The sequence below is a fragment of the Armigeres subalbatus genome, chromosome 2 (assembly GCF_024139115.2).
Source record: "Armigeres subalbatus isolate Guangzhou_Male chromosome 2, GZ_Asu_2, whole genome shotgun sequence".
Lineage (NCBI taxonomy): Eukaryota > Metazoa > Arthropoda > Insecta > Diptera > Culicidae > Armigeres > Armigeres subalbatus.
The window spans coordinates 111,293,152-111,307,922 of record NC_085140.1 but is presented as its reverse complement, the minus strand read 5'-3'; the positions used below and the strand labels follow the sequence as shown (position 1 = coordinate 111,307,922).

The 14,771-nt window shown below is 39.9% G+C and overlaps 1 protein-coding gene across 1 annotated transcript; it reads right to left on the bottom strand.

Annotated features, from left to right (window-relative positions):
* Positions 1-8,985: 8,985 nt before the first annotated feature.
* LOC134214944 (E3 ubiquitin-protein ligase NEURL1B-like) lies at positions 8,986-9,985 on the bottom strand. Its single transcript, XM_062694218.1, has one exon. The coding sequence runs from the start codon at positions 9,914-9,916 to the stop codon at positions 9,365-9,367; it is 552 nt and encodes a 183-aa protein (XP_062550202.1). The 5' UTR covers positions 9,917-9,985; the 3' UTR covers positions 8,986-9,364.
* Positions 9,986-14,771: the final 4,786 nt, after the last annotated feature.

The window sequence follows — 14,771 nt, the reverse complement described above, 5'->3', positions numbered from 1 at the left end:
AAAAGTTGAAAAGTTACCATCCATAATACAAAACTTGGTTTCGGTTCACCTCTCGTCGAGGTCTCTACTCGAACACTGGATATTAACACCGTCCCTACCTTCCGGACAACAGGACCGAAATTTCATCCATCTGCTCAAATGACGATCCAGTGCAATGTCTTCAACTAACAATTTTAATTGAATAACTGAAATATATCAAACTTGGCACGACTAATTTCATAAATGTTTTTTGTTTTCTTATACTGTTTAAATGAGAATAAGTTGCCTCCACGAACCCACCCTTCTACGAGGTGCTTCTCTAGCCTCTTAACTAATGAAGAAATAAGATTTTATTTTAAAATTCACTATAATAAAGCATCGGCGAAAAAAGTTATTTCGTAAAGTAGTTATTTCAATGAAATTCGTCACTGTAATTTTAAACTAAATTTAATTACTGCGTATGATTATGCTTCTGGCGGTTATCATTGCTCCATCATAACCTCAGTCAGAAATGATGATCTCTGTCAGTGACAGCCGATTGCTTCAAATATCAGTCTGATTTGATAGTGGTTGCATTGAGCGCTGATTGCTATGATAAATAATGACTTTGGTTGTAACACTGCTATCAATATCACCTAAATCGTGGTAGTGATAGTGATACTGAGCAACTCTGGATGTAGGTAACGCGACCCCGGTAAGGTAGCTTACTGAAGCCTCTCAAATACCACGAAAAATGAAGATAGAAGAAAAAGAGAACGTTATTTTTGGCAACCGACCCGGCAACGAAATAAGGACTATGATTGGAAACTCGGTACCTGGAATGTCAGGACCCTAAACGAACCTGGACGAGTGAGCCTTCTGGCTCGTGAACTGCAGAAGGTTGGAGTGAACGTGGCTGCTATTCAAGAAGTCCGTTGGCCTAGATCCGGAGAACGTGAATTCCGAGCCGTGGACCCCACGACCAATACTGCATTCAAGTATAACATCTATCACAGCGGCGGTGAAAAAGCAGAGCTTGGAGTTGGTTTCGTAGTGATGGGCAAGCAGATGAAGCGAGTGATGCGGTGGAAACCCATTAGCGAACGAATCTGTGTGTTGAGGATACGGGGCAAATTCTTCAATTACAGCCTAATCAACGTTTACGCACCGACAAACGATAAATCCGACGACGTGAAGGACACGTTTCATGAATGTCTTGATAAAGCCTATGGAGAGTGCCCAAAGCATGACGTGAAAATTGTTATCGGAGACGCTAACGCTTAGGTCGGTAGAGAGGACTTTTTCCGTCCCATAATCGGTAGGGAGAGCCTTCACTCCGTTACCAATGACAACGGCCTACGGCTAGTAAATTTTGCTGCTGCCAGAGGGATGGCCATCAGTAGCACCTACTTTGCACGAAAGAACATCCGAAAGCACACCTGGAGACACCCAAATGGTGAAACTTGCATTTCTCGGATGTTATCGATGTGCGGACATTCAGAGGTCCGAACATCGACTCTGATCACTACCTCGTTGTCAGTAAAATCCGATCACGTTTGTCGACTGTATCGAACGAAAGATCACAGCGAACGATGCGTTACAATATCCAGCGATTGTCGGCGGAAGGAGTATCGGCTGAGTACCGCTAGAAGCTCGACGAACGGATAAGTGCAATCAACGTTAGCGACAACATCAACGATCTATGGGAGTCGATCCATGGAGCGGTGAGTACAACAGCACGAGAAGTGGTAGGCACTGCACAGAGGCGACCCAGGACGGGTTGGTTCGATGTGGAGTGTCAGAGAGTGACAGACGAAAAGAACGTTGCCAGAAGCCGGATGTTGGTGTCAGGTACCGGAATAGAGATCGGTACAAGGAAGCAAGAGCAGCCGAAAAACGAACCCACCGCAGGAAGAAAAAAGAGTACGAAGAACAAGTGATTAGTGAGGCGCAGGAAGAATGGAATAGAACGATATGCTGAGGTTTTATGAGGCTGTCAATGGCGTGCGGAGAAAGACAGCGCCATCTCCCGTCATGTGCAACGACCAACAAGGGAATTTGCTGACAGATAAAACTGAAGTGGCTGCCAGGTGGAAGCAACACTTCGAGACTTTGTTGAATGGAGGAAGTGACGGTGCATCGGTGAACAGAATAAATATTAGCGACGATGGACAAGCTGTGGAGTCACCTACACTAGATGAGGTTAAAAAAGCTGTTAAAGAGCTGAAAAACAATAAGGGTGCGGGGCTCCCGGCTGAACTTCTCCAGGGTGTCTACTCGAGATCTGGGGGAAAATTCCCTGAGTTTTCCAGGTTTTTCCAGGTTCTAAAATCATATGAAAAAATCGGTTTCTGCAAATCAGAATTTGTAAATGTATGCGGGTTATTATCTTCATAAAACTAGTATGAATACAGAAAACTTGAAGAATTCTAATTGTTTTTGACTCTAACTCGAAGGGATTATTTTCACTACTTCGAGTTCTTGCTCTTGCTCCGTATTGCTCCATTGAAAGAAAGCAGTTATGCAGTCAAATTGAAGATTTTTTGTTACGCGTCGTTAGCAAATATTAACAAGAATATTGATTCGGGAGGATATACTCCATGATAAATTCCTTTTCTAAAATTGCGGGGGCACTGGAGCTGATGATCCATTTTGACTTGTTTTACACAGGCTTTGCGAAAAAAAATCTTTGTTTCCAACAAATAAGTAAATGAGCTTGTCTATGACGACTGTTTCTCCGATTCTATTTTCATCGCACTTGTGTCAGGTTGCGATGAGCTTGTTTTCGTGGCTTGTAACGATTGTAAGAGACTTATGCCTCTCTTTATCGTCTATCGTTTTTATCTTTTTCAATTGAAGCGGGCTTGGTAGTCATATGGCTACTGCTTCTGCCTCATACGCAGGAGGTCGTGGGTTCAATCCCAGGTCCGTTCCATTCTCCTACTTTGTATCTTCCTCTTTATTTCTCATGTTCTAGCAATCGCTAGAACTGGAAATGGACTTCCATACCGTTTCCATTATTATTCCTATACCTTCAACTTGAGTATTCTATCAGTAATCTGATAGAATTGGAAATGAACTATAGAGCTCGTTTCCTACATCCAATTAGAAATTCCATCAGTTACCTTCTCCTATCTATCACATTGGCAGCTCGTTAACCAAGACGGACCTCTGCCTCTCCAACCTTACCCAGAAAATCCAACAAATTCCGCATGGCAAGTGCAGAGGTATATTCGGCTTGCAGTGGAGTGGTTCCATCATCATTTCCTCGCATTTTCTACATTGACTTGTATTCTGACGTGGCAGGCGCCAGTATGACCTAACAAATGAGATCATCAGTACTTGTACATTGAAGATGTGTGCTAGTCCCAAGCAAACATCTGTTGGTTCTCTGTGCAAGAACAGCTGATCTGGTCATAATGGAGTAGCAACTACGAGCAGTCAATCAAGCTCAAGCTCAAGCTCAAGCTATCGTTTTTATCGTTTTCAATTGAAATTGAAACTAACTTCAAACTCTGCGTTACTTCTTTGATTTGATGAGATGAAGAACATTCCTTGGAATATCTCGAATTATCTTGTTTATCTACTTTAGCGGCCATTTCAATCATTGACCTCTACAGCACCCGAGTCACTTTTTACGATTTCTAGGCTTCAGATCAAAATTGACCAAAATGTCTCGAAAAAAGGAATTTGGAGGCGTTTGGGTGAACAGAAGTCCTTTCTAATTAAATTCACCCTGTTGTCAAGGTATCACTAAAGTATCTAGATTTTAGTGGCAACCAGCCAAATTTAGTCAAAACTTTACAGAATCTTTGTCTATGATAAATGATAGTTGACTTTTTATGCTTTCTTCCTTGAAGAGCTTCGAGCTCATAGACTAAAGTGACCAGACGTCCCGGATTATGCGAGACAGTCCCGGATTCAACATTGCTAGGCGTCCCGGATAACGTCCCGCATTTCATGATGATTCTTTAAAGTTTGGGAAATCTATGAAATTTATAGGAAATTGCAAACTCAAAGAAATCCAAATACTCAGAGAAAGATTAACTTAGGTAGGCTAGAGATTCAACTGAATTTAAAGAATGAAGGTTTGAATAATTTTGAGAAAACAGACAATTTTCGTAAGTATTAGAGAATGTAGGCATGCCAAGGATTATTGAGTTTATATGTCAGACTCTGGATAACGCAAAAATCTTAGAAACTTGAAGCATTTGAATCGGAAGGATCTGAGTCTGCTCTAGAATCTAAAAAAAACTGGGATATCAGAAAATGTGACAAATAAAGATCCTTTAATCAGCAAAGATCTAAAAATCTGAATATGTAATCTGAACGACTGAAACATCCGAAGATTGAAAGAGACAATTTTACTGTTTCCAGCCAGTGCTTTTTCAGACTGAACACTCATCTCCAAAAGTCAACGGACAATAACCAGTAGAATGAAGAATATTTGTGTTATCGAAAAGCTTCCATGACTGAAACGGGAATCGAACCCTCATCTCATAATACACAATATAAACTGAAATCGGTTTTAACGTGGGGAAGGCGTTTCACTTAAATCAAAACTGCGTAAATCTCAAATTCCGCACAAAAATAACGATTTCATCAAAAATCAAATTTCTGCGGCTCCCACGTGTTTCCGGGGCCGAAAAATCGTGTAAAAATAGTCGCGTAGAAACTATTCATGTGAAAGACGACCCCAGTGTACTACACAATATCCTCAGACGAAGTACTGATTGTAAAACATTTGTTATTTAAAAAATACTTTAAAATACCAAGATTTTTTTGTATAAAATCAAGTAGCTACAATCATAGGTTGATAGAACAAAACAAAACAACACTTTCAAAACGACTTGTCTGCCTTTGGAAATAAAGATTCGAACGTCGATTTGACGAATCTGATAGCACTCCTACGCAAACAACCATTACCAACAGGTAGGTGAAGGTTTCGGCTACCTGATGACGGCGTTGGTTTGTGTCGAAGTGCTTTCAAATTCGTGAAATCGACGTTGGAATCTTTGCCGCAGATAAGTCGTTTTGAAAATTTTGTCTTGAAAACATCTTTTGGAACGATTTGATACGCTTGTGTCCTGGATCGGCCCAAGAAATATCTGGTCACTGGTCTGGAAAATTTGAGTTTATAGTCCGCAACTGCAAATCACTTGTCAAATTTGTTTTCTAGCAGCCAAAGCAAATCTTTAAATGTTGGCGATATTTTTTCAAGCCGTGACAACATATTGCTATATTTAACGATTTCTTATTTTTTGAATTTTCGAACCATGTTGCAGATTGTAATTGTCGACATTGACAACAAATTCAGAAACTTGTGCATTGGCAGTTAATATCATTGAAATGTCTTATCTAAGTTGAAATAAAAACAACAAAATTGAAATTTGCAGTTCCAAAATAATTCCCTGATTTCACAGAAATTTCCCTGAGGATTCCCGGTTTTCCCATGTTGAACAAAATCCCCTGAGTATTCCCGGTTTTCCAGGTTTTTCCAGAGAGTAGACACCCTGTTCTCAAACATGGCAGTGAGCAGCTTTATGAAGTTCTGCACCATATTATGTCAAAAATATGGGAAGACGAGGAACTGCCTGCTAGCTGAATGTTTGCCCTCTCTTTAAGAAAAGTCACAGACTGCAGTGCGCCAATTACCGAGGAATAACCCTCCTTAATTCGGCGTACAAAATTATGTACCGTATTCTGTTCAATATATTGAGACCGCTTGAAGAGTCCTTCGTCGGCGAATACCAAGCGGGTTTTCGTGAGGGCCGATCAACGACGGATCAAATGTTTACCCTGAGACAAATCCTTGACAAATTCCGGGAGTACAACTTGCAGACACATCATCTGTTTATTGATTTCAAGGCGGCATAGGATTCAGTGAAACAGGATGAATTATGGCAAATTATGCTTGAACATGGTTTTCCGGCGAAACTGATACGCTGATTCGTATAACGTTGGACGGATCGAAATCAAGCGTAAGGGTTGCGGATGAAATATCGACGTCATTTGTTACCTTAGATGGATTAAAGCAGGGTGATGCACTCTCGAACCTACTGTTCACTATAGTGCTCGAGGGAGCGATTAGGAGAGCTGGTGTGGAAAGAAGCGGTACCATTATCACAAAATCGCATATGCTCCTGGGATTTGCGGACGATATCGATATTATCGGAATTGATCGCCGTGCCGTGGAAGAGGCTTTTGCGCCTTTTAAGAGGGAGGCAGCGAGGATTGGACTCACGATCAATACCAGCAAAACGAAGTACATGGTCGCTGGGAATCAACGTGGGTTCATTAGTGGTGGTGGTAGCGAAATAGTGCTGGATGGTGAAAAATTTGAAGTGGTAGAAGAATTTGTGTATCTTGGAACATTAGTGACGTGCGATAATGATGTTACCCGCGAGGTGAAAAGGCGTATTGCAGCTGCAAATAGGGCTTATTACGGACTTCGTAACCAGCTTAAGTCCCGTAGTCTGCAAACGAAAACAAAACTCGCGCTGTATACTACTCTGATTCTTCCGGTGGCTTTATACGGCCATGAAACATGGACGTTAAAGGAGGCTGATCGGAGTGTTTGAGCGTAAGGTGCTGCGGACAATACTCGGCGGTAAACAGGAGAACGGTATCTGGCGGCGTCGCATGAATCACGAATTGTACCAGGTGTATAAAGGGCTGGATATTATCAAGCTTATACAACACTGCAGACTATGGTGGGCTGGACACGTTGTTCGTATGCCAGAAGAACGTCAAGCGAAGATAATATTTAGTAAAGAACCCGGAAGAGGCCGCAGGTCCACGGTCCTTGAGCACATCGGCGAGTATGCGTGTGCGATGACACTCGGACGATGATCAGCCGATCCTTACATGGAGAACAGACGCTCAATAAGATTTGCACCTCCGGAGAGGAGCAAACCCCCCTTCCCTGTCAGCATACGACCATAGTTCCCATCGGGGTTGGTTACCCGATCTTTCCTAAGGTTGCTCGTATCCCGGCCAGCACCGCGGGGAGGTAGGGATAGGAGTTGCTGGGTAAGAGGCTACACGGATAACCTCAGAAACTCATATACTAATCTAACAAGGAAACATAAATAACCGGAACGGGCTGCCGAATCCGTTGTTCACGCTATGAGTTGGTTTCCCGATCAGGATGCAGAACCACATGGACGATCACAACAATCACGCATGATTCTCAACATGCTCCGGGTTCTTTCGCTTTGATTCTGAAAGAATATGTTATTTGTTCACAGTTTGTAAAAATAGCAACAAACTATCCAGGATTTTTACTCACCTGTTAAGGACCGCGAGATGGGGTCTATTTTATTCCTTCAGGTACGCGAAGTACCAATGGTACGCTTTACCCAGCATTTGCCGTGCCACCCTTCCTTAGTTATAAGGAATTTTTTTCCAGACTCCAGTATTTAAAACGAGATAAAACTACTCAGCTTCCAACGGCGATTTACCGTGAAAGTGACAAAATAATTGCCTACCCAAAGGCGGATGTCATGGGTTGAGTGACAACGAAAATGTGACGAATGATAACGTACTGTAATTCATGCTGCCTATCTATAAGGCGCTCGTCGGATTGAATAACTATTGTGACATGGTTAGTAACTATCGTAACGTTGGTTGTATATATTGTACTCGTAATTTCCAGAGACCTCGATATTAATTAATCAAGAACTAACTAAATCAGTCATTGATCTGAGCGAAACTCAATAGCGTTCAAAAATAACATATATTTCGCTTTATGGATGCATAATTTGGTAAAACTAAACTTGTTCAATAGCTTAAAAATGAGCGAGATTTTTATGGTAGTAAATTTCAGAATTTGCACACATACATGCATACAAATGATCTCTTAGTGTCTCAAAACATGCTTACATTTGCTATCTAGCTTCCACTGTAGAAATTTTTGAAATCCCGTTCAATTTTTACGTTTTTGCTTTTCTGAGAATTTTTTTTTTTACATGCTTCTATATGTTCCTCAATTAAAATCATTTGTTTCATTGAAACAAATCAGAAAAATAGGCATAATTCCATTACATATCATTTGTTACAATTATAATTTCAATGTCAAAGTGAATTTGTTTCAAATACCATACATTTTATTTATTAATTCACGTGATTTCTTGTTTGATTAATACGTAACACACCTGCGTAACGCATACAAAGTGAAATTATAGACATTTCCGAAGGATCAAAAATGCATTTGAAATTTAATTTCGTATTGAATTTCCATCATCGTCACTCATACTCTAAACTTTTTCCAGATGTCGCATAGGAGCTTCGACTTCCCGATCTTTAACGAGAAAGGCAAAAATCACAGCGATCACAGCAACCCATATAGCCAACTGTTTCTGAAAATTTCATTAGATATTTTCTCAACGAGCACGAGGTAGGTACCCTCTCCAATTTTTTTTTCCTGAAAAATTCGATTAATTTCTTATGATACCTTCCCATTATTACTCATTTCAGCCCTTATGAACATCAAAATGGCCGAGACTAACTATTCTCGTAAAACGCAGCTTTCGTCCGGTAAGACGACTTCCGCACCAAAGAATGTCGCACGCCACACGTTCATGGATGGGACGGAAAAGACCAGGGCAAGCCATGTAGAAGACGCAGAGGAGCTGGACACCACTAATGTCGTTATGAATTCGACCGTCAACATAGCCGAGTTCGCAGACAAATGCCATAAGATGGCACACCGATATACTGAATGTTTGAATGCAATTGAAGAGAGTGCAGAAGAATGTATCGCAAAGGCAGCCAAGTATCGGCGACTGGAAGGCCAATTGCAGGCGCAAAAACGTGACATCGCTGGGAAGTTCAATAGCGTATTGATGGCCAGCCGGGAGAGACGAGAAAAACGCGAGAAACGTTTGATTAGCATTCTGGACAGGATGACCTAAATTTAAGAATCTTGTGGAGTCGGTGCTAAAAATTAAATGGTACCTATTTGTCGATATACGTAACTAATGAATTATTAACTTAACACAATACCGTGTAATAATAAAATGTGAATATTGTATGAACGCATTTATTTAATCAAACTAGTTCCATTTTCAATTCAATACCTATTTACCATCATTGTATGTTATATTATGTGTACTGACCTATCTTACACCTTGCTGTACGAGAGAAGGTATTAAGAATTATCTGGTTTTATGGAAGTTTCATAAATATGCTCATTCGGGTGGTCACACAGGAACGGATCAGATGAAAAAAAAATCGACTCAAAATAACAAATTGGGGCAAAGACGGGTATTTAAATCTAGGAACTCATAACTCGATGACGCATTTATTAAAACAAATAACAAGTTAAAGAATGATCAAATAAACTCAGAAAAGCATCAACAATGCCTTGATAATAATTACATACCGGTTCTAGTGTATAGAATCATCAATTACGAAACAGTTGGATAATATCCGGTGCTTGCAGCGGTCTGGAGCAAATCGGACACTTCGGGCGTACCTCAATTTCCATGGCAATGCACTGGTAGCAGTAAAGATGGCCACATATGGTAGATGCTGCCTGCATTTGAAACACGTTTTCGAAGCAAATGGGACAGGTAATGCCATCCGACACGCCCGGAGGAGCTACGCTTGGTGGCGTTGGGGACATAGACTGGGAAACAGACGACGCTGCCGCCAACTTTGCTGCCTTCTTCGGTTCCACATCAGGCTCAGGTTCGACAATGATGCAATCGTCATCATGGACAGTCTCGATGGGGCGCCGTTTCGGTTTTGAAGAACCTGACGGCCCCGACGTGTTCACGTTGGATGGCACTGTAGATTCTTTTCTTATTCCACAAACTCTTTGGTTTATTGCAGCTTCTTTCGCTCTTTGATTTGGCAATGAAGCTAGAAGAGCTTCTGCGCGTTCAATTATTTTTATCATAGTTTCACCTGGATCCTCATCCTCAGAGGAATTTCGTACAATTTCCAAGTCCATTTTTAATTACTTCTGAAAGCGAAAGGAATGACTTTTTCCTAAAAAAAACTGTCTCGTCGTTCAACCGAAAAAAAACAGAAAAAAATCCTTCTCATCATTTATTATCTTTTGTCATTGAACGCCGTCATTAAAAAGGGCAAAATCAGCAGAGACCATTCACAAATTACGCAATACACGCTAACTTGAAACCACAGGGGTACATACTTTAAATTCGAAAGTTCAAGCTCTATCTGGAACACTGAGGAAAATGGACGTATGATTTTCAATCAAACGCCTTATGAAAATTTGCCACAAGAAATCGGTATGAATTTCAATTGGAACTCTTGGAGGAATGCTCAGAGAAACTCCTGAAGGAACCACTGGAAGTATTACAAAAGAACCCTTCTGAAGGAATTGCCAGTGGAACTGATGGAGGAATTTCCAGTGGATAAATTATAAAAAGAACTTCTGGAGGAATATCCAGAAAAAATCTACGATAAACTCCCGGATATTTTGTCTCTTTGTAGATATTGCTTTTTGCATTGAAACTTTTCGTTTCGTTACTGAAATCATTGACACTTGTCTTCAGCGACTGCTTCCGCGATAGAGCATTTGCACATTTTATTCACTCATACATCTATATTACTGTCAAAATGTGCATTTGACAATTAAATTTTCAGCTAAAAGCTCTATTTTTGACACCGGTGCACTCACACAACCAATCGACATCAGTTGTCAAAAAATCAGGAGTACCAACTTGACGACTATCTCCTTGTCGCCGAGTCTGGCGCTGAGTGCTCGGCGCGGAAACCCAAAGGTGGGAATAAAATTTTGGGGCTTATGCGCAATATTTTAAATCGCATCTGGTTTTCTCAGGCCGAATGATTACGAATAAGGAACCATCAGGCGCTTCTATTATCGGCGCTTCCGGTAGGCTTACCAGAAATTTCAACAATTAACAAGTAAGTAAGTATTATTGATTAGGATTTTGAACCTGCCTTGAGAACAAAGAACAACATGGGTGCTGCGGATAGAGCCGCTTTTCTGCTCTCAAGCGAAATCAATCCCATAAGCAAAATTATTTTGCAGTTACTCGGCTGTCAAACATTTCCCGCTCTTCGAATTTCTCTTTCCATGCTGCATGAAGGCGCACAAATGCGCGAGACTCTACATGACTTTACGATGCTTTTCATACATTCTTGCTCCAATCAGCTGCTGAGTCTGAATCTGAAGCAGTGAAATCTCGTAACGAATGCTTTTTAGTTGTATTCCTATTAATTTTCAACTCGAAATATAATGTGAATATATTTGTTACAAAGAATACAAAACTCAAACTAAGTTTATTTTTATTTTTTCCTCAAATAATAACAACACTTCTCAATATCTGGGTGCTGCGGATAGAGCCGCTTTTCTGCGCTCAAGCTAGTAGAGGGATATTTTGAAATTACTCCCATAAACAAAATTATTTTGCAGTTACTTGGCTGTCAAACATTTCCCGCTCTTCGAATTTCTTTTTCCACGCTGCATGAGGGCGCACAAATGCGCTAGACTCTACATGACTTTACGATTGTTTGCATACATCCATGCTCCAATCAGCTGCTGAATCTCGTGAAATTTCGTAACGAGTGCTTTTTATTTGCATTCCTATCAATTTTCCGAGGGGCGATTCACTTGTGTATTTTCGATTCAGGCCAGCGTATTTGATCACGTATTGATGTATTTTTCGTGCATTTATATGTATTGTATGCAATATTGTAATTTTGTGAATTAATGTATTTCTCCGTGTAATTTAGTATTTTAGTGTATTTTTATCGAATAAATGTATTTATTTAAATCAAATGTTCGTATGTTTTGACGTTTCATTGTTTACTTTAAATTTTCGGCTGAAAATGCGTTTCAAAATATCATTTGTTATTCCATTCCATGTTATTCTATAATTTATTTGTTATTACAGTTCCAGATGCTTTTTTAATGGATCAGCAAATTACATGTGAAATTCAAGCAATACTGAGATGTTTATAACGAGGTTAAGAATGCTGCTTGGAGTAGACCGAGAAACGTCAAGTACGCTCAAGCAGTCTCATTTGACAGGACTTCATCTTGAAAATGTTCCCGACAGGAGTAAGAGGCTTCACTGAGGGGAAAACTTGGGCTTGAACTCTTTCAAATAACTGACTTTCCTCCTAATGACTCGCACAATTATGCGAATACCGCATAGTCCATCATCGGTAAAATATATTTAGTAATCCGTGGTGGCCCGGTCAGTGCTAAGGAAATAAAACACGATCATTGGAGGTCGGAGCTCGTCTCATAGTGGTGCCACTATGGCCGGCTTGTTACGGATTCGAATATTGCGTTGTTATACAAGAAGTTATGTTCGAAAGCATGAATCACTGTCCTTGGCTAGTTGGATGTATGCGGACAACATTTAAATCACAGAAACCCGCTAGCTAGCTAGCTTTTTTGCATTTTTTTTCATTTGAAAAGTTCATAACATTTATTAGCGCAAATTATCTGCAGTTGAAAGTAATTGAAAATCGAGGAGCGATGCACTCAATTACTTTCAATTCAACCTAAGTCCTGAATATGTTCACCGAATTAACGCTCTCCCGCCCACGACTTTTTTCAAAGATTTCAATAGGAAGGAATCATCTTTGAGAAAAATGCTAGAACAAAAGTTATTTGGCATAGCCAAAATTAGTGGAAAACGAAAAAAAAAATGATTTTGATTGTTTTCAATAGTTTCACTATTTGTATTCAAAATTGATTATATTTGCAGTCTAATGGAACCATAAAGGTGTGTCAAATATTCCTTTTTGTCGTTGAAACAAACGATAAAGTTTAGAAGGTGCAAAATTTGATGGTGCTCCACAGACACCATGGGCGGGAGAGGGTTAATACGGTAAATATGAACCCCCCTGCGATGCACCGATATTTATGATCACGTCTTGGTAAAAATCCGAAAGTCGCATATGCAATGTTTTTGACATTTTGAATCTCGGATGTTGATAATCGGCGAACTGCACCTGATCTTAAACGTGGTTTGTTTGAAAAGCAAGGGACTGGCAGATCCTCGAAGTGCGTAACAAATATTGGTTTGAAATTAATGAAGCGAAAATGAAGGGGATTCTCTCGAACAGCTACCAAACTTTCATTTTCTTTGTGGCGTGCTCGGTGACGTGCGTTTTCTCGCGTAATGACGATTGTACCCGTAATTAGATGCGTTTGATTATATTTTTTGCATTATTTGCATTAAAATATGATGTTTGAATTTTTCGTGTAATGATGTGTATTTATTTGTACTATTTGTATTTTTATGCAATAATTGAATTTCCGTGCATTATTTGGATTTTTTGCATTATTTGTATTTTTATGCATTATTTTTATTAGCGTATTTTTGATTCATCATTCGATAGTAGTGAATCGCCCCTCGCAATTTTCCACTCGAAATATAATGTGAGAATATTAGTTACACTAATAAAATTCCACACATTTTTAATGGCAAAAATCTAAAGAAATTTACAAATAAATTTTATGTGTGCGTTAATAACCACCCGCTATAGGAGAATCCACATAAAGGTTATCAGTTAATAAGGGTTATGTGTGTTTCCACATATATGCTATGCAAATTCACATAGCCGTTATGTGGGAAATGCTATAGTTAAAATTTATGTGTGCCACACATAATGGATATGATTGGATTTTTGTCAGTGTACAAAGAAAACAAAACTCAAACAAAGTTTAATTTTATTTTTTCCCCAAATAATAACAATACTTCTCAATATTAAATCAGAAACGAACATAACCACAATCTTCAATGTTTGGCTCCGGCACAATAGAAAATTTTGGCTTCAGTTTGACAACCAAATCGATTCTATCCGCACCACCCAGCTCAATATAAGATCTAAAACGAACATAACCACAATCTTCAATGTTTGGCTCCGGCACAATAGAACATTTTGGCTTCAGTTTGACAACCAAATCGTTTCTATCCGCACCACCCAGATCAAAAGGATGGAATGAAAGAGATGCCAGATCAACAACTCAACTCAAAATTTGGGTTGTTTGATCTACCTGTGTACCCGTGTATGCCGGCAATATTTTTCTCTGGGTGCAAAAAAGAGAAATCAACACACGAACTGATGGAGATAACAACTGTCACTGATCGTTGATAACAAAGGAGACAGAAAGTGTAAATTCATCGTGCCAGCTGATTGAAGGTGCACAGCCAGGTGAGAGACGTAACATAATGATCCAAGAGATAATTGAGAAGGCAACAACACTAAAGGTGACCGTTCAATGGATACCAAGTCACATCTCTATCAAGGGTAATGAGATGGCTGACGAACTAGCTAAGGCAAGAATCAACTCGAACCTCATCCTGGAAAATGGAATATTTATAAAAGATGCACTCAATATTTTCAACCAAAGGTGAATAAAGAACACCAATGACTGGTATACCACACACGCGGAGGAAAAAAAAAATTCTTCTCCATCCAGCCACATTTTAACGACACACCCTGGTACAAAAACAAACCATTGAACAACAAAGAGGTTCGATGCATAAATCGTCTGATGGCCGGACATAGCTTTGCTAATAACTGGCTAGCAACAATGAAGATTGTCGAAGATCCAGACTGTGAGGTGTGCCTGACCATAGACACAGCCGATCATGTTATTTTGCACTGCAATAAATACGCCATAACCCGCTCGAAGTACAATTTCGACGGTAGATTCTGGACGCTAATTGACCTCTTCAAAACAAATGATATGAACACTTTCCGAGACGTCGTCAACTTTCTAAACGAAGTGAAAAAGGAGTTATAAACAATCCCACGGGTGCTGATGTTTGTGCCCAATAACGGACGATGCCCGA

What these genes read in the sequence shown, in the direction of transcription:
- LOC134214944 (XM_062694218.1), bottom strand. Translation starts at nt 9,916, where the DNA reads ATGGACTTGGAAATTGTACGAAATTCCTCTGAGGATGAGGATCCAGGT.